Source organism: Macaca nemestrina, chromosome 4, assembly GCF_043159975.1.
Source record: "Macaca nemestrina isolate mMacNem1 chromosome 4, mMacNem.hap1, whole genome shotgun sequence".
NCBI classification, from domain to species: domain Eukaryota; kingdom Metazoa; phylum Chordata; class Mammalia; order Primates; family Cercopithecidae; genus Macaca; species Macaca nemestrina.
The window spans coordinates 154,146,645-154,169,631 of record NC_092128.1 but is presented as its reverse complement, the minus strand read 5'-3'; the positions used below and the strand labels follow the sequence as shown (position 1 = coordinate 154,169,631).

The window sequence follows — 22,987 nt, the reverse complement described above, 5'->3', positions numbered from 1 at the left end:
TTTGCTCTCTCCTTGGAGGGCTGCGTCAGGAGCGCGTGCCTCGCCTACTCTGGAGACACAGAGGCCACAGCGCCTGACGCCCGCCACAGCGCCTGACGCCCGCCACAGCTCCCCACAGCCTCCGTGGTCCTGCAGCTGGACAGGCCCCAGGCAGGTGCAGGAAGGACAGAGAGTCCTTGCAGCCTTCTGCCCACACAGGGTCATGCTTCATGGCTCAAGTGTCACGGTGCCACTCATGCCAACTGAGAACCTGTCTCTGCAGAGGGGGGTCAGAAGGCAGCACAGCCCAAGACTCGGGTGGGCTAGGGACTCACAGGACAGCCCACCCACTGGGCTCCAAGGGGAACATGCCCTCTGCTCATCTGGTCAGGAGGAAGCAGCCCAGCCCACAGCAGGAAGGCACCAGCAGAACCACAGGCCGGGCTAGGCCCGAGCCCCACAGCCCCCAAGTCAGCACAGCCGCTCCCTCTGGCTGGCTCACGGTGGACGACGGATCCCCCGCCTGTGAGGCACACACAGTCCCCTTTCCATCCCTGGGCCATGGCTGCCCATAGGTACAGGCAGAAGGGAAGCGTCCTCCGTGAGAGGAGAGAACACGCCAGAGGCCAGCGAGCAGCTGCAGAAAGGAGGGACCTCGGAAAGCCTGGAGCCCGGAGGGCCTCTTCCAGCACCTCCCCCGCCAGGGAGGGGCCTCAGGCTCCAGAGAAGTGCAGGGGTCTAGGAGCCCAGCCTGGCTCCGTGTGCCTTCCACAAAAGGGGTTTGGGGCAGGAGCAGACCCAGGCCTGAGGTGGACATTTCACCCCCCACAGATCTCAGGAGAACGGCCTTCCTCATCCAGAGAAGGGAAGGGGCCTGGAAGACCAGTCCCCTCTGTGGGCAGGTGGCCGGGACGGCAAGTGTGCAGCAAGAGGCTGGGAGGAGGGCTCTAGGCGCCTCAGAGAAGAAAATCCACTTAAAAAGGGGCTATCCCTCCTCTAAAGCCCCAGCTGGAATGGAACACACGTCCCCCACGCCCCCACCTGTCCTCTGCCAGCCCATCCAGCCTCAGTGCCGCACGGTGCAGACTCCAACACTGGTCACCAGAAATCAAGGGAGTCCAGGGGATGAGAACAGAGCCGCTGTAGCACCCGCGCTCAGAGCCGCAGCTCTCCGTCACGCCTTTGTCTTCCAGGCCTGAGACCACAAGCACACACAGGGTCATGGTGTGGACACAGGGGCACACATGGGGTCATGGTATGGGCACAGGGCATGAGGCCACTGGACCCCACAGGCCACTCCCAGACCAGGGCTCCTGGTGTTGACTGCAGCGAGTTCCCTAGAAAATTCACCGTGCGTGCCCCATGCCCGACGGCCCTCCCTCCCAGCCTTGGCACCACTGGCTGTCCCCTTGCTGTCCGTGGTCAGTCCCATGCCTGGGCTGCAGGGCGGCCCTGCCCTCTCTCTCTCCTCGGCTGACAGCACCATGACGCTGCCCCTCCCGACTGTTCCAGCACCTGGAGGCCCCACCCCTACGCTCTCCCAGGCACAAACTCTATTAGATGAGAGATCCCTGCCTCCCGGCAGGGCTCTGGGTATCAGAAGAAAACCATTCCAGAGAACCCCACCACCCCTCTCCACCAGGCTAGCAGGCCACAGGGCGAAGGGCAGTGTGGCCCAGCTGCCCCTGTGGTCCATGGATGCCCCTCCCGACCCGCAGGCGTGAGCTCCTCTGCTCCGGCTGCAGCACGTGGTGGGGAGGGGAGCTGCCGTCCAAAGGGAATTACACTGGACACACCGTTTGGAAAGAGGTTTTAGTGCGGCCGCAGGGAGCACCACCTCAGCCTCAGGCGCTAGTGAGGACACAGGCCGTCCTCCGGCGGGGAACACGGTGGGGTCAGGGCACTGTGTGGTCCCGCAAAGAGGCAGCTGAGCTTGGGCCTCAGGTCGTTCCACACCTTGCTCATCTGGAAGGGAACACGAAGAGAACAACATCAGCAGGCGGGGCCGGGGCTGCTCCTCACGCTCTAATCCCAATTCCTTCCCCTGCCAGTGACAGGGAGGGAGAGGCCCTCGGGTGCATCAGCTCCTCAAACCTCTGGCAGAACCAGTACTGCCCATCCTGCACAGAGGAAGCCCAAACGAGGAGTGGACCAGCGACCTCATGTGACCTGTGGTCACAGACGCCCACGCCTCGGTCCCTGCACCCAGGACCAAAGGGCCGCAAATCTGCCTGCCGTGGAATCGTGAGAAACATTACTATTGCGTCATTGCCAGTACGTGCTCTAGCTGCCGTGCGGGCACTGGCCTCATGGAAGCCTTGACAGGTCAAACACCAAGGCCAGCCTGGGCAACATAGGGACACCCTGTCTCCACAGAAAATCAGAAATATTAGTCGGACGTGGTGGCGCCTGCCTGTGGTCCCAGCTACTCGGAAGGCTGGGGCTGCAGTGAGCTATGATGACACTACTGCCCTCCAGCTTGGGCGACAGAGCAAGACTCCATCTCAAAACCAAACAGCAAACCAGAAACACAGAGACCACATCCACCAAATCAGTAACACCCAAACCGAATGCAAACGGCAGCCCCACTCGCCAAGCACTTTGGGAACCAGGGTAAGGAACGGATGCTGTGGATGGAGGAGGGGAGCGTGGCAGTGAGGCAGGGGTCAGGCCAAGACCTGCTGGGCAGGGGCTCAGGTGGCCAGAGAAGGGCAGGGCGCACCCTGGGGGCCTGCAGGGGAGGCTGAGTCACTGGACCACAGCACACTCATCTCAGCATCACAGGACTGGAAATTCCTCATCACCACAATAAAAAACCTGGTAGGACTGGGGTTATGGCATCATGCCCCGGGCAGGACAGGGCCCCGCCTGTTGGTCACGTTCCTTCACTGAGAACACACCCAGCCACTCACATGTCCAAGCCCAACCTGGTCCCTGAGACCCTGGCCGTGTCACAGTGATGCTCCTAATACAGCAGCTGTCCCCACCTCTCCAGCCGCACCACGGCCGCCTCCGGCCAGCCATTCCCAAACTGCCGGACGGCCCGCAAGGCACCAAGCACCTCCCGGGGACAGTGTGGAATCTCGTGACCATCCCAGACACTCGGTGCCGTTCAACACAAACCACAGACCACGGCTTCAAAACTGCTTGCAGCTACTTAATAAACAGAGTTTCAGCCGGGCACAGGGGCTCGCGCCTGTAATCGCAGCGGCGCTGCCGTGAGCTAGCCACCAGAAATCAAGGGAGGCTTCCCCCACGACCTTGGCAGCGTTTCTTCTCACAGGCTGAAGGAACCGCCATCTGGAGGAGGCTGGCCAGGGATCTTCGAAAAACACCCACCTACGGCGCTCCCAGGTGACCAGAACCCTTCTCTCCGCCTCGGGGTGCTGGAGCCTCGGACTCCTCAAATCCCTCCAGAAGGCAAACTGTCCCTGTCTGCGCCTCCCTCCACCCTGCAGGAATCACTGGGGACACCCTCACAATTCTGATCTTGGCTACACAGGAGACTAGAAGATCTGGGTGAGCACCGTGTTCCAAAGCCCATAAGGACCCCAACTGCACTAAAATACCTCTCGAGGGCGGCCGGCCACCGCGCTGCCAGGCTGGAAGGAAGGGCGGCGGGAGAAAGAAAGGCCATGGCTGAGACAGCGGCCAGGGCAGGGCGGACTCACCTCCTTGTGCCCTTGGATCTGAGAGTTGACGAAGGCGCGGAGGATGTGGGAGGTGAGGGGCAGGTAGACGTGGATGAGCTGCGTCTCCTGGTGCAGGCAGTACAGGGAGAAGTAGTTCCGCAGCTCCATTGTCTGAATCGCGTTCTCCTGCTGCAAAGCAAACAGCCGCCCTTTGCGCCCAGCCGGCAACGGGAGCACCAAGGCCGGAACACCACCGCGCTCCCTGAGCCAGGATGGCCCCTTCTCCTTCAGCCTTCACCAGGCATTTGGAAGGTGGCGAGGTAAGAGAGGGCCGGGGAGGGAGCGCCGGGCAGGGAGCCGCGTCACTCTAGGCACCCGGGCCGGCTCCCTGCCTCCACTGCACCCCCAGCTCTGTTCCAGACACATGGAGCCAACCCAGGGGAGCCCACCAGGACGGCTGTGGTCCCACCATGGCCAGGAGGGGAAAGGCTCCCACGGGCCTGCTCCGCCGCCACGCCACCCACCTCCACGATGCGGGACTCCAGCTGCTCCACGGACTCCGGCTCGCGGTTCTGCGCGGCGGCGCTCATCATTTGCCTCTTCATCAGGCTGTACTTGTGCAGCGCCCGCTGGTGCTTGTGCAGCACGCCCTTCTCATGCCGCTCGCACAGGTCCTGCCGGGCCAGGGGAGCCATTCGCCGCTGCCCTCAGTGTCCGCACCAGGCCCTGCGGAGCCGGCCGAGGGAAGCAGCCCCGGGAGACGGAAGGCCCCGTCTCCCCCTGCAGCCCTGGCTTCTCAGCTCCTCCTCCGTCTCCCAGGAGTTAGACCCTTGAAGGATCCTAAGATCATTCCCGAAAGTTCTGCCCCCAACCAAGGAGCAGCCAAGACTCACCTTATAGGACTGCAGCAGATCCAAGAAGAGGTTCAGCTTTTCCACCACGTCATTCTCTTCCTGCTTACCCTGGAAGGCGAGGGGGAGCTCACCCACGCGGATGCATACAGAACCCGGCCCCTGCCCGGGAACTCAGACCCAAGCCTGGCCTGGACCGGTTCCTTCCTCCCAGAGTCAGAGGGGCCCCCCAGAACCACCAGCCAGGTCTGCAGGGGGCCCGTTTCCCCACCGGCCCACCCATGACCAGGCAGAGACGCCTTCGAGCCCAGGAGTCTGGATGGGAACAAGGCCTGCGTTCCCGCGGGACGGCTGCCCGCCCTCCTGCTCATCAGCCCGGCCTGCCGCAGCTGCCTCAGGCCTTCGCAAAGCCGGCGAATCTCCCGACACACATGCTGGGAGAGCCAGGCGCCCCCGACCCCCGACTCCTACGGCTCCATCAAGCACTGCGGAAAACCCGAGCTCCCATCGGACGCTGTGAGCTGTGTGGAAAACGTGGACGCCCGGGAGGGACACGGGGGAGAACGAGGGTGTGGTCTCCGCATCAGTAACAGGAGAGAGAAACGCAGGCCTGGGAAGGGGGCGCAGGGTAGGAGAGACGGCAGCTGCAGGCAGGACGTGCTGCTGATGCAGGAAGAGAGGCGGCCGCCTCGGGCTGCACGCAGAAGCACCACACTCGGCGGCGGGGGTGGCGGTGGACACTGGCCCTCACACGAGGCTCTGTGCGGGCAGCACAGCCACAGAGAGAGCCCAACAGGGCAGTGAGTGCACAGCAAACGGCGGGCAGTCCTGGAGTGGAAGGGGGCCCCGTCATGGCAGAGGGATGCCCTGCTCCTAGGACAGGAGGTAGCCCCCACGGGCCGGACCCCACGCAGAAACTGCCTCCGCCGGCCCGGCTTTCACGGGTAGCAGCGCTCGGTGGGGGCGCAGGCCAGGCACAGTGCACAGGGCCGGACGCACAGTGCTCAGAGGCATCTGCGGTATGAAGAGTCCGTCCAAATCCCGGGGCTCCGGCTGCCACAGCGGGGAGCATCCAAGCTCTGGAGACAGCAGGGGTCCGGGGAAGGCAGTGGAGGGGGCAGCCCATCCACCACTGACCTGCACAGCTCACCACCGAACCCCCAACCACAACCGCAACCAAGCCAGGCTGAGGGCAGGTATCCTGGGGAAACCCCCAACACCGACGCCTTCAGTCACACCCGGGCCCTGAAGGGCTCCGGTCCCCACAGCTCCCGCCCTCAGTCCCCACAGCTCACTGAGCAGCTCAGGGAGACCACGCTCCCCCCACGCTCCCCCCACGATTCCCCAGGCTCCACCCGTGGCAGGGGTAGAAAGCTCACCCCACGCCCTGCACGTGAAGCCTCAGCTGGAGACGGTGCAGGCAGAAGAAATGACAAGGAGTTTTATGGGACACAGTCCTGGACTGGGAGCCAGGGGTGCTGCCCAGGCTCTGCTGTACCCCAGGGGACCCTAAGATGCCCCTGTACCGCGGGAACGCAGGCCTTGTTCCCATCAAGACTCCTGGGCTCAAAGGCGACTCTACCTGGTCATTGGTGGGCTGGTGGGGAAGGGGGCCCCCTGCGGACCTGGCTGGTGGTTCTGGGGAGCCCCTCTGACTCTGGGAGGAAGGAACTGGCCCAGGCCAGACCTCAGGCCGACTGAACAAGGAAGCTCCCCAGCCACCAACCCCACACCCAAAGCAGCTGGGATTCCAGCCAGTAAAATGTGCCAGGAGAAGAGGTGTGCTAAGAGTTTCTAAAACTCAAGACGGAAAACACCAGCTGACCACAGATGCCCAGCTCCCACCTGACCAGGCAGGGGCTCAGGAGAATGGAGTCTTATTCCCTGACCCAGCAGAAGGGGGGGAACTCGGGGGTCCCTCTGCTTGTGTCATTTGTCACCAAGTCCCGTCTGTGGTTCAGTGCTAGACAAGGCCCGAAACCAGGGGTGTCCAATGTTTTGGCTTCCCCGGGCCACATTGGAAGAAGAAGAATTGTCTTGAGCCACACATAAAATACACTAACACTGTGACAGCTGATGAGCAAAAGAGAGAGAGGGAGGGAGCGAGGGAGCGAGGGAGCGAGGGAGGGAGGGAGGGAGGGAGGGAGGGAGGGAGGGAGGGAGGGAGGGAGGGAGGGAAGGAAGGAAGGAAGGAAGGAAGGAAGGAAGGAAGGAAGGAAGGAAGGAAGGAAGGAAGGAAGGAAGGAAGGAAGGAAGTCTGTGCATAAATCTCATGTTTTCAGAAAGTTTACAGATTTGGGGTTTTTTGAGACAGGATCTTCCTCTGCTACCCAGGCTGGAATACAGTGGCGTGATCTCAGCTCACTGCAACCTCCGCCTCCCAGGTTCAAGCGATTCTCCTGCCTCAGCCTCCCGAGTAGCTGGGATTACAGGTGTGTGCCACTGTGCCTGGCTGATTTTTTGTATTTTTAGTAGAGATGGGGTTTCACCATGTTGGCCAGACTGGTCTCGAACTCCTGACCTCAGGTGATCTGCCCATCTCAGCCTCCCAAAGTGCTGAGATTACAGATGTGAGCCACTGTGCCCGGCCAAGTTTACGGACTTGTGTTAGGCCACATTCAAAGCCATCCTGGGCCACATGCAGCCCGTAACCATCAATGCATGTGCCTTTAACCAAGGCGAAGGCCCCATCACCGTGGAACACACAGACCCTACTCCGAGTCTCACGTGTCTTGCTGGGATATGGCTACCTTCAGCTCCTAATAGGTCTGGGGAGAGTAAAACTGGTGTAAGTACAAGCAGAATTAGGAAAAACGGTCCTCCCTGCCTCTGACTGAACAGCAAGGGTGAGATGGAACTTTTGCTGCATCAAATGAAAGGCCTCGAGGTTCATTCCACGTAAAAGCTCCATTTCACCACAACCAAGGACAGTGAGAGAGATTCAGGAAACAGCACTTCTCCAGACATTGCAGTCCCCAAACACAACTCATGAGATGTCCAAGAGTCACAGAGCTGGGCAAAACCTCAAGCCACAAACTCCTACTGCACCAGAAGCCTCAACCTTCTCTTCCTCTTCAAGGTGGAAATGCAGCGTCCAGGGCTGAATCAGAAAAAATCTTGGAAATCACCTCATGAGTGATGCTGATCCTGCGCTCTGCAGAGCCCTGGGGCACTCTGGGTCCCCGCCGGCAGCCACCTGCTGCAGAGGGAGTGGAATGTGGCGAGGGTCTGGGTCCCTACGACAGGAACACCTTTTATGCTTTGCACACGGAGTTTGGAGGAAAGGGTCAGCAGGTTACAGAAACAGCTCTTTTGGCCGGGCACAGAGGCTCGTGCCTGTCATCCCAGCACTTTGGGAGGTCGAGGTGGGCGGATCACTTGAGGTCAGCAGTTTGAGACCAGCCCAGTCAATATGGTGAAACCCCGTCTCTACTAAAAATACAAAAATTAGCCAGGCGTGGTGGTGGGCACCTGTAATCCCAGCTACTCGGGAGGCTGAGGCAGGAGAATCGCTTGAACCCAGGAGGCAGAGGTTGTAGTGAGCCGAGATCACACCACTGCACTCCAGCCTGGGCGACAGAGCAAGACTGTGTCTCAAAAAAAAAAAAAAAGGAAATAGCTCTTTTAATAATATAGTCCAACCCCCTTGTATTTAATTGATGGGGAAACTGAGGCCTGGAGACCAAAGTAGCTTGAGCACAGTCACAGCACAGACGCGCAATGCCCAGGGCAGGTGGCCCTGAGCTCCTCTGTCTCTATGCTGACAAGCCCCCAGCCCCCCGTTCTCGGTTCCCTCCACCTGGGGGCAGTGGGCACACAGACCTGAAGACAGAATAGACTCAGCCCCAATCCACAGACAACAACAGTGCCCTCCCTCCGTTTCTAAAGGGAACACACAAGCACGGGGACGGAAGAGGAAGAAAACCCAGGACTTTCCACACCAGCAAAGGCATCAAATTTCCTCTTCAGCACGAAAAACGTCACGGGCACCTGAGCGCCCTGGTTCCAGCTTGAAAAGCCCCGACTCCACAACACGTGGGTTCACCAAGCCATCAGAAGCTCCGGGGCTCAGCGGGGAGCGCGGCCCTCATGGGCATGATCTGATCACTTACTTCAAACCAATACAAGCAGCCTGGAGGCCACTTTCCCAAGAAATAGGAACTAGGTAGCAAGCTCCCACGTTCACAACTACGTCAGCTTTTTTTTATTTTTGAGACCGGGTCTCACTCTGTCGCCCAGGCTGGAGTGCAGTGGCACCATCACGGCTCACTGAAGCCTCTACCTCTTGGGTTCAGGTGATCCTCCTACCTCAGCCTCTTGAGTAGCTGGGACTACAGGCATGCACCACCACCCCTGGCTAATTTTTTTTTTTTTTTTTTTGAGACAGAGTCTCGCTCTGTCGCCCAGGCTGAAGTGCAGTGGCCGGATCTCGGCTCACTACAAGCTCCGCCTCCTGGGTTTACGCCATTCTCCTGCCTCAGCCTCCCGAGTAGCTGGGACTACAGGCGCCCGCCACCTCGCCTGGCTAGTTTTTTGTACTTTTTTAGTAGAGATGGGGTTTCACCGTGTTAGCCAGGATGGTCTCGATCTCCTGACCTCGTGATCCGCCCGTCTCAGCCTCCCAAAGTGCTGGGATTACAGGCTTGAGCCACCGCGCCCGGCCCAATTTTTTTTTTTTTTATAGAGATGAGATCTTGCTCTGTTGCCCAGGCTGGGTCTCGAACTCCTGGGCTCAAGCAGTCCTCCTGCCTCGGCCTCCCAAAGCACTGGGATGATAGGTGTGAGCCGCCATGCCCAGCCACTAACAGTTTTTTAACATAAAAGCACCCAGATGAGCCTTGCAGCGTGATAGTAAACACCGTATCTTCAAACTGATCCCAAACGACTCCAAGATCTTGGCGGATTTCTAAAAACAGCTTCTGCCCATGCAGCAGAAGCACTTCCTGAGGTTGTGTGTGGAGTGGGAGGTGGGAGCCTCTTGGGTGCTGGGGCTTCATCATCATTCTGATGAGTTAAGTCTCCAGTGCCAAATCCTAGTTGACTCAGACAGCAAAGTGGGAACTATCTGGTCCACCCAGGAGTATGCCTGGAAGTCTGAGATGATCTTTTCAAAGACAGAGTCTATCTTCTCTTCCAACCTCAGCAAAATCAACACTCAAGACTACAGCCCTATCTGTTTTGTCACTGGCAACCCCTCTCGAAAGCATAAACACTCCTAGGGAGCCACCAGGAACAGATGGGGACAGGCAGCTCCCACCCAGGGCACAGCTGCTCACTCACTCAGCTCACAACTGGGAAGCCGGCCGGGCGCAGTGGCTCACGCCTGTAATCCCAGCACTTTGGGAGGCCGAGGTGGGCGGATCACCTGAGGTCAGGAGACCAGCCTGACCAACATGGTGAAACCTCGTCTCTATTAAAAATACAAAAAATTAGCCAGCCGCGGTGGTGGACACCTGTAGTCCCAGCTACTCAGGAGGCTAAGGGAGGAGAATCACTTGAACCCGGGAGGCAGAGGTTGCAGTGAGCCGAGATCGCACCACAGCGCTCCAGCCTGGTGACACAGCGAGACTCCGTCTCAAAAAACCAAAACAAAAACAAACTGTGAAGCCCGTGTAAGCAGGAGGCGCTCCCCATGCCAAGGCATAGTGTGTTCTCTGGAACAGGCGCCTGGGAGAACCAATCCACTCACCTGTTGTGCGGCCTTATCGGCGAGCAGCGCGAATTCCACAGACAGGCCTTTCAGAGCCTGCTTCAGGGACCCCCAGGTGCTGCTGTTCAGAGCGGCCCAGGAGGGCAGCGGGGTTGTGTCGGACCCGATTGCACTGAGGGAGCAAGCACACGAGAGGAGACACTCAAGGCCTGGAGCTCACCCCGCAGTCAAGCCTGGCATCCCCCGCCACAGACGTGCAGCTCTCAACACTGCGTCCTCCACGGCAACCTGCATGCTCCCCCGTCCTGTGCCCCTGCTGCTCAAAGAGTGGCCTGTGGGGACCCTGGAAGCCCAGGAGAAAGAGTGGCCCTGAGGCTGCACCCCAGGCCCTGCTGCATCTGTTCTTCCCTACCAGCCCCCAGGTGACATGTGTGCACAGGTGAGGGGCACTGCTGGGGGGAGCAGAGTCCTGGGTGGGGTCTCCCCTCCCCTCAGGCAAAGGAAGCATTGCTAGCCCATGGTCTGTTCTTCCCCAAGTCAAAGGGATCTTTTTTTCTTTTTTTGAGATGGAGTCTTGCTCTGTCGCCCAGGCTGGAGTGCAGTGGCACAATCTCAGCTCACTGCAACCTCCGCCTCCCAAGTTCAAGCAATTCTCCGCCTCAGCCTCCCAAGTAGCTGGGATTACAGGCGCCCACCACCATGCCCAGCTAATTTTTTTTTTTTGTATTTTTAGTAGATAGGGAGTTTCACCATCTTGGTCAGGCTAGTCTTGAACTCCTGACCTCATGATCCACCCGCCTTGGCCTCCCAAAGTGCTGAGATTACAGGCGTGAGCCACCGTGCCCAGCCAGGGCTCTTTTTTTAATTTTTTTATTTTTTGAGATGAAGTTTCGCTCTTGTTGCCCATGCTGGAGTGCAATGGCACAATCTCGGCTCACTGCGATGTCCACCTCCTGGGTTCAAGCAATTCTCCTGCCTCAGCCTCCCGAGTAGCTGGGATTATAGGCATGTGCCACCACGACCAGCTAATTTTGTACTTTTTTAGCAGAGACAAGGTTTCATCATGTTGGTCAGGCTGGTCTCGAACTCCTGACCTCAAGTGATCCACCCACCTTGGCCTCCCAAAGTGCTAGGATCACAGGCATGAGCCACCCAGCCTGGCCTGGGATCTTTTTTTAAAGTCTCATCCTGACAGTGGGAAAACTACCAGACTAGAAACTGGTGAGCATTTACTCGTGCTCAGAAATCTGTGTTTCAGGGCTGAAATTCTCCCGTGTTTCTTCTAAATATGACCCCCCATGTGCCTGACCCACTTTCTGCTCCTTCTGGGGTGAAACAGGTCAGGATGCTGGTTATTACAGTAAATGCACTTTCTGCCCAAGCCCTTCACCAGCGTGGATTTCCGTCCCACCGCGTGTGCCCCTGCAGAAGCTGAAAGGTCACCTGCCTTAGCTCCTTCCCGAATATGAGAAGATCTGCCGCGTTGTCGATGGCCCGCGACGCGATCCGCTCAGCCCTGTCGCGAAGCTTGTGAAAGCTGTTGTAGATGTTCCGGATTAGCTCCCGGCTGATGGCAAACTGAGCCTGGATGTCAGCTGGGAGGAAGTCCTGACATGATGCGGAGGGGGAGAGAGACTGTGTGTTACTCGCTGGGGAGCACCTGTCAGACGGGAGCAGCCAGTCCCCCAAAAGCTGAGCCACAGGAGATCCAGCAGGTCCATGAGCCACCCCGAGAGCCCAACTCCTCCAGGCCTGCAGGGATCACTCTGTACGTCCAAAAAAGAAACGAAAACCGTCATCACCCGCATGCCACAAACACGAAGACAAATGAGCCCTGGGATGAGGACCACAGAGTCCACTGAAATCCCATCACACCGGAGGACCTATCCAAAAACACTCAAATAAGGCCAGGGGCGGTCACTCACGCCTGTAATCCCAGCACTTTGGGAGGCTGAGGCGGGTGGATCACCTGAGGTCAGGAGTTCGAGACCAGCCTGACCAAAATGGTGAAACCCCGTCTCTACAAAAAAATACAAAAATTAGCTGGGCATGGTGGCGGGCGCCTGTGATCCCAGTTACTCTGGAGGCTGAGACAGGAAAATTGCTTGAACCTGGGAGGCAGAGGTTGCAGTGAGCTGAGATCATACCACTGCACTCCAGTCTGGGCGACAGAGCAAGATTCTGTCTCAAAACAAACAAACCAACAAAACCCTCAAATAATCCCAGCACTCTGGGAGGCCGAGGTGGGTGGATCACGAGGTCAGGAGATCAAGACCACAGTGAAACCCCATCTCTACTAAAAATACAAAAAATTAGCCAGGCGTGGTGTTGGGCGCCTGTAGTCCCAGCTACTCGGGAGGCTGAGGCAGGAGAATGGCGTGAACCCGGGAGGCGGAGCTTGCAGTGAGCCTTGATCGTGCCACTGCTCTCCAGCCTGGGCGACAGAGCTAGACTCCATCTCAAAAAATAATAAGAATAATAATCTTTAGCTGGATACAGTGACTCACGCCTGTACCCCAGCACTCTGGGAGAGAGGCAAGAGGATCGCCAGAGCCTGGGAGTTTAAGAACAGCCTAGGCAACACAGTGAGACCCCATCTCTCCCAAAAAATCAAAAAATTAGCCAGGCGTGGTGGAGCGCCTGTGGTCCCAGGCGCTTACAGAGGGCTGAGCAGGAGGATCACTTGAGCCCAGGAGTTCCAGGCTGCAAAGAGCCATGATCACAACACTGCAGTCCATCCTGGGGACCCTGTCTCCAGAAAACAACAAAAATAAAAACAAACAATCTTCAAGTGAAACACAATGAACATAAATCCCTGAAAGACTCTCCACATGGGGGGAAGGCCTCTTGTATGCCTCACTTATTCCCAAAGACGTTTTAGAAGCTTTGATACTAGCTACCAGTGTTCAGAAAACAGAAAGCTCAATGAGTAAAATGAAGGTAAAAGATCTGGCCAGGCGTGGTGGCTCATGCCTATAATCTCAGTACTTTGCGGGGGCCATGCCAGGAGGACTGCTTGAGGCCAAGAGTTCAAGGCCAGCCTGGGCAACATAGTGAGACTTCATCTATACCGAAAACAAACAAATCAGCCAAGTGTTGTGGCACACGCCTGTAGTCCCAGCTGTTATGGGAGGCTGAGGTGGAAGAATCGCTGGAACCCGGCAGGTCAAGGCTGCAATGACCTATGATTGTGCCACTGCACTACAGCCTTGGGGACAGAGCAAGACCTTGTCTCAAAAAATAAAATAAAATAAAATTAGATTTTTTTATTTTTGTATGAAGAAGCAGGTTTTTTTCTGGGTTTTTTGTTGTTGCTATTGTTGTTTTTGAGACAAAGTCTGAGTCTGTTCCTCAGGCTGGAGTGCGGTAACATGACCTCGGCTCACTGCAGCCTCCGCCTCCTGGGTTCAAGTAATCCTCCTGCCTCAGTCTCCCAAGTAGCTGGGATTACAGGTGCCTGCCACCAGGCCTAGCTAATTTTTTTTTTCTTTTTTTTGATGGAATCTCTGTCACCCAGGCTAGAGTGCAGTGGCACATGATCTCGGCTCACTCCAACCTCTGCCTCCTGGGTTAAAGCAATTCTCCTGCCTCAGCCTCCTGAGTAGCTGGGATCACAGGTGTGCGCCATCGCACCTGGCTAATTTTTGCATTTTTAGTAGAGACGGGGTTTCACCATGTTAGGCTAGTCTTGAACTCCTGACCTCGTGATCCACCCGCCTCGGCCTCCCAAAGTGCTAGGATTACAGGTGTGAGCTACCATGCCTGGCCAGTTTTTTGGGGTTTTTTTGTATTTTTATTAGAGATGGGGTTTTGCTATGTTGGCCAGGCTGGTCTCAGACTCCTGACCTCAAGTGATCCGACAGCCTCAGCCTCCCAAAGTGCTGGGATTACAGGCATGAGCCACCGTGCCGGCCTGAAGAAGAGGTTTAAAAAGAAAAAACAAAAAACAAAAAAACTACCCTAACCTTAGTCCTTTTTGGAAAAAGACAAGATTTCAAACATTCAATCATAAACAGATGCAACAATGAATCCCCAGAAATCTGAAGAGGCGGTGACAGAAGCATCCGGCTGTCTGAGTCACAGAAAGGGGCAGAGGGCACGGGGTGCCTGGAGGGCCTGAGGTCAGAGCTCAGCCACATCCCGGCCCTGCTGCTTAGAGGCTCGGGGCCTTGGCTCGCCGAGCCTGTTTCTCCATCCGTAAAACAGGCCTCCCAGCCCTGTGTCAGAGCAGCTGAAACGAGGGTTAAATGAGGAAACCATGCGACAGATGTCAGTATAATCCTTGCCACGCAGACGAGGCAGAATCACTACAAAGGGTTAAAACTGTTGTTTCTCTGGTTAAAAAGGGAAGGACTCTTCAAAGTTAGAAAAATACCTTGGCCCTGGTAGCCAGCTTACAGTTCATGAATTCGTCCCCGACGCACTGTGCTGACTCCTTTAACTTGTTCTGCACATCCTGCAAAAGGAAAAGAGACAGCTTCACCCTCTTCTACAGGCAGCAAGAAAGCGGCTGTGGGGCGTGGGCCACTGTGCAGCGGAATGCCGTCCTTCCTCAGGAGAAACACATTTCCATATGTTGGCTTTGACATTAGGATTCCGCAATCTCTTGACTCTCCCTTACGTGTTTTTCTCACCAAACAGGATGTCCTGGCTTCACAGCAGAAGCCCCACAAACCTGCAGCCTCTCTCCAGAGGCACAGCCCCTCCATCCGCAGACGGGGGGGCGGCATCAGCCCCGGAGACAGACGGCAGATACGTGAGACCCTGGTAGGTTCCAAAAGCGCAATAGAACAGGGCAAAAGCGTCTTCCTTCCTGGGAACGCATGCCTGGCGCCAGGGACACCAGAGCCCAGGGAGCTGCTGGGCAGAGGAAGGACAGGCCCAACCACTAGCACTGGAGCCCTCTCATCTGAACGAGGCTTCCTGGGCAAAGCCATGCCTGAAAATCAGGAGCCACCCAGGAGATACAAGGGGAAACCCTAATAGGCAGCTGTTGACGTGTCCAGGAATTCTCAAATTTCAGAGATGCCTTGAAGATCATCTGACTCAACTCTCATTTTACAAAAAACAAAAACCTGAGGCCCAGCATGATGCATGCCTGTAGTCCCAGCTACTCAGAGCCTGAGGCGGGAGGATCGCTTAGAGCCCAGGAGTTCAGGGCCAGCCCGGGTAACATAGTGAGACCCCATCTTTAAAAACAGAAAGCAAGCAAGAAAACTGAGGCCGGGAAGTGACAGAGAATGATACCTGTGGAAAGGCCACAGGGCGCATCCTACCCCCAGAACAGGGGTATCGCCTGCCTGTGACCCACAGCACCCCTCCCCACCGCCCCTCCCAGGTCCTGCCACATTCCTCTTCTGACAATCCAGATCGCCTTCCAAAGGAAGGTTTCCACCCCCAGGGCTCAAAAGGTCCCACTGCGTGCTCCAGACATCCCCAGGTGCATCCCAGAGACACCCCAGGCACAGGGCGAAGGCCCCTCTGCCTCCGAGAGAAGTTAAGACAAAAGGAAGCAAGGCTTGTGTGAAGTCAGCCTGGGAGAGGGGGTGTCTTCCTGCAGCAGGGACACGGGCAGGGGCCCTCAGGTCCCCATTCAAGAAGGGCTTTCCAGAAAACAGAGGAGAGCCTGGAAACCTCTATTCCAGTGGAGCCCCCGCCCCTCCGCTCACAGGGAGAGGGTCCTGCAGGCACAGGCGGAGGAGAAGCACCCGACCCGCCTTCCCTGGAGGGGCTGGCGGCTGCTTCCTCCTGCAGGAAACAGGAGATGTGCTGCAGGGTTGGTATTTTTGTTTTGTTTTGTTTTTTGTTTTCTTGAGACAGGGTCTCGCTCTGTCGCCCAGGCTGGAGTGCAGTGGCACAATCACAGCTCACTGCAAGCTCCACCTCCCGGGTTCAAGGGATTCTCATGCCTCACCTCCCGAGTGACTGGGATTACAGGTGTGCACCACCATGCCTGGCCTCAGTTTCATTTTGTTTTGGCAGAGACAAAGTCTCGCTATGTTGCCCAGGCTGGTCTCAAACGCCTGGGCTTAAGGGACCATCTGGCCTCGGCCTCTCAAAGCGCTGGGATGAGAGGCGTGGGTCACCGTGCCCACAAGCTATAGCTTCTTGACACACACTAAAGCTGTGCCGCAGCAGCTGGGAGGAAGGAACCCCCGCTCGGACCTGGACGGAGCGCGTGTACAAGAAGTTAATTCCCGGCTGCAGGTCTGTGCTGTGGCTCTGACAAGGAGACTCAGCCTGTGTTCCAGTGGTCCCTAGTCAGACAGGGCCTTGTTTTAAGTAAACACTTCTTCCCATCTGGAGTCTCTGGCACCTCCCTAAACCCTCCAAAACATCCAGCCTAAATCCTCAAAGTGACCACAGAGACCCATGATCTCCACACAGATTTACAAAATCCTGCAAAGTCAACACCAGGGACACCTCTGAAAATCACATTCAGACTGTTATCTGGAGACGAAATAAGTCGTCTGTGTCATTCCTGCTGGGCGTCCAACGAGGGACCAGGAGGACAAGAAACCAAACCTGAGAGAGGAAAGGGTGGGTCCGGAGGCTCGGGACCTCCCGGGGCCAGGGCAGACACACTCACCGAGCCACTGAAGGACAGGAAGAGCTTGAGGACCACATCCTCGGAGAACAGGGGGTGCCGTGCCACCAGGTTGACGAAGCGCTTCAGGGCTCTCCTCCTGGCCTCGATGAACTCCCTGTCGGCTGGAGGAGGACACGGGGTCACTGGACAGAGTCCAGGGTGCCGGCCCCCATCTGCTCTGGGTGAGTTCTCAAAACTCTCCCTACAGGCGGCAGAGCGCCCAGCGGCTAGCGGAGGGCACTGGCCGGGCCCCCAGTGCTGCTCGGACAATGGGTCTGAAAAAGCTGCCCAGAGCTACAGCCGCACTCCCAGATGCCCCCTCCGGCCACACACACTTGGGTCCAGGAGCTGCCAGGGAAAACCACAGATCTGCTTGTCTCCATCGGGAGTCCTGGGAACCACGAGAGCGGTCGCTTTGATCACCTCCATTAAAGACATCCTCCAGAATCCCCTCCTGGCACTTCTCTCCGCGAACAAATGGGTTTTGCTACGCTCCAACACTAACGCAACCCAGGTTTTTTTTGTTTTTTTTTTTGAGACAGAGTTTCACTCTTGTTGCCCAGGCTGGAGTGCAGTGGCACAATCTTGGCTCACTGCAACCTCCACCTCCCAAGTTCAAGCGATTCTCCTGTCTCAGCCTCTGGAATTAGCTGGGATGACAGGTGCCCGCCACCACACCCGGCTAATTTTTGTATTTTTAGTAGAGATGGGGTTTCACCATGTTGGTCAGGCTGGTCTCCAACTCCCGACCTCAGGTGATGTGCCCACTTCGGCCTCCCAAAGTGCTGAGATTACAGGCGTGAGCCACTGCACCCGGCTGAGTTTTTCTATTCACTGTGCTTATAACTCACTCTGCAAAGGATCCAATTACTCATTGCTTTCATTCAGGTTAAATATTTTCACTCTAAGGGGAAAAAAAGTAAAAGCATATACTGATGCATTCAGGACATTTCAGTATGAACACAAATAAAAATGGTATTTAAGTACTTTTTTTTTCTTTTTTGAGACGGAGTTTTGCTCTTGTCACCCAGGCTGGAGTGCAGTGGTGCCATCTCGGCTCACTGCAACCACCGCCTCCCAGGTTTAAGGGATTCTCCTGCCTCAGCCTCCCAACTAGCTGGGATTACAGGCATGTGCCACCGCACCCAGCTAATTTTTGTACTTTTAGTAGAGACAGGGGTTTCACCATGTTGGTCAAGCTGGTCTCGGACTCCTGACCTCAGGTGATCCACCCACTTCAGCCTCCCAAAGTGCTGGGATTACAGGCGTGAGCCACCAGCACCCAGCCTTTAAATACTACTTTAATGTATTAAGAAATACAGTCAGGGCCGGGCGCGGTGGCTCAAGCCTGTAATCCCAGCACTTTGGGAGGCCGAGATGGGCAGATCACGAGGTCAGGAAATCGAGACCATCCTGGCTAACACGGTGAAACCCCGTCTCTACTAAAAAATACAAAAAACTAGCCAGGTGAGGTGGTGGGCGCCTGTGGTCCCAGCTACGCGGGAGGCTGAGGCAGGAGAATGGCGTGAACCCGGGAGGCGGAGCTTTCAGTGAGCTGAGATCCGGCCACTGCACTCCAGCCCGGGTGACAGAGCGAGACTCCGTCTCAAAAAAAAAAAAAATACAGTCAGGTTCGATGGCCCACGCCTGTAATCCCAGCATCTTGGGAGGCTGAGGAGGGCAGATCACATGAGGCCAAGGAGTTCTACATCAGCCTGGCCAGCGTAGCGAAACCCTGTCTCTAAAAAAAGACATAAAAGAGGTCGGGCACTGTGGCTCACGCCTGTAATCCCAGCACTTTGGGAGGCCGAGGGAGGCGGATCACGAGGTCAGGAGATTGAGACCATCCTGGCTAACACGGTGAAACCCCCGCCTCTGCTAAAAGTACAAAAAACTAGCCGGGCGCAGTGGCGGGCGCCTGTAGTCCCAGCTACTTGGGAGGCTGAGGCAGGAGAATGGCGTGAACCCAGGAGGTAGAGCTTGCAGCGAGCCGAGATTGCACCACTGCACTCCAGCCTGGGCGACAGAGCAAGACTCTGTCTCAAAAAAAAAAAAAGAAAAGAAAGAAAACAAATACAGGCCAGGCGTAGTGGCTCACGCCTGTAATCCTAGCACTTTGGGAGGCCGAGGCAGGTGAATTACCTGAGATCAGGAGTTCAAGACCAGCCTAGGCCACGTGGTGAAACCTGTCACTACAAAAATACAAATATGAGCTGGGCACAGCGGCACGTGTCTATAATCCCAGCTACTTGGGAGGCTGAGGCACGAGAATCACTTGAACCCAGGAGACAGAGGCTGCAGTGAGCCGAGATTGCACCACTGCACTCCAACCTGGGCAACAGAGTGAGACTCTATCTCAAAAAAAAAAAAAAAGAAAAGAAAACAAATACAGTTGGCTGGGGCTTCCCTCCTGGCTCAAGACTGGCAGGCCTCTTCCGATGAAGCTGCGCTTCCGTAACGCGCAAGTGGTGCAGCACGTGTGTGCGGTTTCCAGGTGCTGAACACCAGCCAGCGCTCAGCAACTCGGATGCCCAGGTCTGAGCCAGCGTCCCACATCCCTGTTGCGTCCTCTGCTCTCTGCTGCCCTGAGCGCCCACATGCCCTTCAGCGTGATCAGAATGATCTGCTCTGTGGCGTTCACACGGGACGGGGAGAAAATCACACCATCAGACCCCGAGCTGCTCAGCGACCGGCGAGAGGCAGAAGCACTTATGCACCATTGTACGATTTCAGATGCAGGGAACCGGCCACTGTGTTAGCTCTGATTCTGCGCCCCCGTCCAGGACAGGGTGACTGTAGAAGGGCTGGGAACGGCGGAAAGCCAGGATCAAGCTCTAAGCACTTGCCTTCCCAGCATGTTTTATTCACAATTGGAGGAACGGGCTGAGGGAGAGACCCCCAGTGAGATCAGAGCTGGCAGCCGCGGTCCACGTGCTCTGCAGCCCGGGGGGACACAGGCCTGGGGAGGGGCTCCCAGGTCATCTGTGATCTCCCACCTGGCCCAAGGCCATCTTCAGGCAGAGGTGAAGGTGAGGCAGCCGCATGCTGTCTTTTCTCTCCTGCAAGACGCAGCTTACATTTCCTACTTGCACAACTTCTGTTCTCTTCCATGAGGTCAACGAGTGCTCCCATGGTACCCATGGCTCAGGCTCCCATGGCTTTGCAGATGCCGGCAGGGCAATGCCAGCCAGGTGAGTACACAGTGCTCCTGGCAGTCCTCCTGGGAGCTCTCGGGGGCCCTGGCCACTGCACTCTGGAGAGGGGAAGTGGGGTTCTCTTTCACACCTGCACAGCAAGGGCTTCCCCACCTGTCAGTCATCCAGGTCATCCAGTTGAAGGCTCCAGTGGGCTAAGGATGCCGGGTGCCAGTCTCCCTGCCTGCACCAAGGCTGCACTCAAGCCATAGCTCTGCCCCAGATGCCAAAAGGCTGGAGTTTCCCTGCAGCCCTGCACCTGCCTAGTCTACAGTGGGCTCCATCCCTGAGCTGGGACCACAGGGTGGGCTCGCCCCCTCCACCCCCGGTGGGCAGCACGCCCAGCTTTACCTCCCAGCATTCTCTTGGGTGGCAGGGCAGGCACCATACGGTAGGGAAACTTGTGCAGGAGCATCTCCTGGAAGACCACGAAGTCATTGTACCGTCTGTACACGGAGGACTTGAAGCGCTGCAAGAGAAGGTTCGGTGCTTAGATCTGACATTGGAAACCACGCCACCTCATCACTTCCCCTCAACAGAGCCCAGGAAAACAGCAGCACCACGTGCATCTCCTCTCACCAGGCCTTTACTAAACGGAGAAATCCTGTAATGCCTTCGTGTATGGCAATGCAACTTTTAAACTCTTAGGCCGGGCGCGGTGGCTCCTGCCTGTATTCCCAGCGCTCTGGGAAGTCGAGGCAGGTGGATCACCTGAGGTCAGGAGTTCGAGACCAGCCTGGCCAACATGGCAAAATCCCATCTCTACTAAAAATACAAAAATTAGCTGGGTGTGGTGGTGGGCAGCTGTAGTCCCAGCTACTTTGGAGGCTGAGGCAGGAGAATCCCTTGAACCCCAGAGACGCAGGTTGCAGTGAACCGAGATCGCGCCACTGCACTCTAGCCTGGGTGACAAAGCAAGACTTTGTGTCAAAAAAATTAAAAAAAAAAAAAATTAAGCAAACGATATGAGGCACAGCAGCTTCCCACCTGGTCAGTGGCTGGCCCATTACACACACATCGGGGGTGACCAAACTGCCTCCTTGACAAATGCTACCTGCGTGGCAATGAATTTACTTAAGGGACGGGCAGCTTAGTAAGACTGGAAGAAAGGCCAGCTGCTGGCTCCTGGCAGGGAACAGCACGTCCCACACCCTCACAGCTGCCTCGCCCCCAGGCTGCCAGGCCCCAGAAGGAAGGGTTGGCTCGCTCCGCTCCCCCGCAGCATCCCACCAGCTGGTCCACATCTCCGACTGTGGCCCAGAGGGCCAGGAACCACGGCAATGCCAGATAGCAAGGCGGCTTTGACACGGTCCTCGAAGGGAATCCTCCCCTCTCTGACCCCCTTCATCCTTTACTGACAACCATTTGAACCGTGTGGCCACAGGCTCTGGAACACAATGAAGCAGAGCAGAGCAGACGGCAGGGTAGGGAGACCTGCTCGCTCGTCCTTAAGGCCAGGTGCAGCGGCTCATGCCTGTGAGCCAAGCACTTTGGCAGGCCAATGTGAGAGGAATGCTTGGGCCCAGGAGTTTGAGACCAGCTGAGACAACATAGCAAGTCTCCGTTTGTAATTTAAAAAAAAAAAAACAACACAAGACTGGGCATGGTGGCTCATGCCTGTAATCCCAGCACTTTGGGAGGCTGAGGCGGGCGGATCACAAGGTCAGGAGATCAAGACCGTCCTGGCTAACATGGTGAAACCCTGTCGCTACTAAAAATGCAAAAAATTAGCCAGGTATGATAGCGGGTGCCTGTGGTCCCAGCTACTCGGGAGGCTGAGGCAGGAGAATGGTGTGAACCTGGGAGGCGGAGCTTGCAGTGAGCTGAGATCGTGCCACTGCACTCCAGCCTGGGTGACAGAGCGAGACTCAGTCTCAAAAAAAAAAAAAAAAAAAAGGAAAGGAAAGGGGAAAGGGGAAAGGAAACGGGAAAGGGAAGGGAAGGGAAAGGGAAGGGAAGGGAAGTGGGGAAGGGAGGAAGGAAGGAAAAAGGAGAAGAGAAGAGAAAAGAAAAAGAAAAGAAAAAAGAAATGAAAGGAAAAAAAAGGAAAGAAAAGACAAGACTGCAGAGCACAGTGGTGGGGAGGACGAACCGGACCAGGTGGGGACATGGCTGGGCCAGAGCGAGGTGCAAGGAAAAAAGGTGTGGAAAAGTCGGCTCCACAGTCTGACCCTGCTGCGAGTTCTGGATCTTGCCTATAGCCAGTCACACAGACTCACCCTTCAGCCTTCTCCTGTCACACCACTCCTGCCCTGAGATGCTGAGATGCGACCCTTTCTTCCCCATCCTGCCCCGACATACACACAATTTGCCGGTTACCTGGCTGGAAACCTCATACTCCACGTGTTTCAGGAAGAGGCCCTTCTTCTCCGGAATGAGCTCCACCTGCACAGTGTCCCTGGCCAGCAGCTCCTGCAGGGTGTGGGACAGCAGCAGTGGGTTCCCCTGCGGCATCTGCATTCGACTGGGGGCTGTGGCCTGCTGCACGATGGCCTGGGGCTCGATGGCCTGGGGTGTCGGCTGATCTGCAGGGGAGAGGGCGAATGACCAGTGAGAACGGCTGCTCAAAAAATGGAGCCTTGGCCAGGCACGGTGGTGCACCCCTGTAATCCCAGCACTTTGGGATGCCGAGGAGGGAGGATCACTTGACCAGCCTGGGCAATATGGTGAGACCGTGTCTGTACAAAAAATAAAATAAATTGAAAAGCGCAGCCTCCCTCTGCTCTGTGCTAGCTCAGCACGTGGACTCTGGCCATGTCACGCAGCAGGTCCCATCCTCAGCCAGCCACACTCACTCACACCATGGAGCCGAGGCCAGACTCGCTCCCTCACACTACGGAGTCGACGCTAGACTCACTCACTCTCACTACAGAGTCAACACCAGACTCGCTCACACGACCTGCTTATAGCTAGGACTCCCGACCATACGCATGGAAGAATTAAGCCAGAAAACTCCAGCCACCTTACGGACAAGAAGTCACCGTGCATCCTGCACAAAGTGGCAAAAGCAAATCAGAGATCCTACGCCCAGCTTGCAAAGAAGAAACCAAAACAAGGAATCATATGTAAAAAGTCAGTTTAGTTTTTAATAC

At 56.6% G+C, this 22,987-nt stretch overlaps 1 protein-coding gene across 2 annotated transcripts in view; it reads right to left on the bottom strand.

The window, feature by feature from the left end:
- Window positions 1-1,777: 1,777 nt before the first annotated feature.
- The window catches only part of LOC105483401 (sorting nexin 8), a 54,717-nt gene continuing 33,507 nt past the window's right edge, over window positions 1,778-22,987 (bottom strand). For both annotated transcript variants that reach the window (XM_011744254.3, XM_011744255.3), the window contains exons 2-11: window positions 22,215-22,420; window positions 20,247-20,364; window positions 16,702-16,823; window positions 14,488-14,568; window positions 11,560-11,720; window positions 10,152-10,284; window positions 4,505-4,573; window positions 4,136-4,285; window positions 3,651-3,800; window positions 1,778-1,944 (exon numbers count right to left, since the gene is read on the bottom strand). In XM_011744254.3, coding sequence (XP_011742556.1) covers window positions 1,831-1,944; window positions 3,651-3,800; window positions 4,136-4,285; window positions 4,505-4,573; window positions 10,152-10,284; window positions 11,560-11,720; window positions 14,488-14,568; window positions 16,702-16,823; window positions 20,247-20,364; window positions 22,215-22,420 — 1,304 coding nt within the window. In that variant the 3' untranslated portion in view covers window positions 1,778-1,830. The remainder of the gene's footprint in view (window positions 1,945-3,650; window positions 3,801-4,135; window positions 4,286-4,504; window positions 4,574-10,151; window positions 10,285-11,559; window positions 11,721-14,487; window positions 14,569-16,701; window positions 16,824-20,246; window positions 20,365-22,214; window positions 22,421-22,987) is intronic.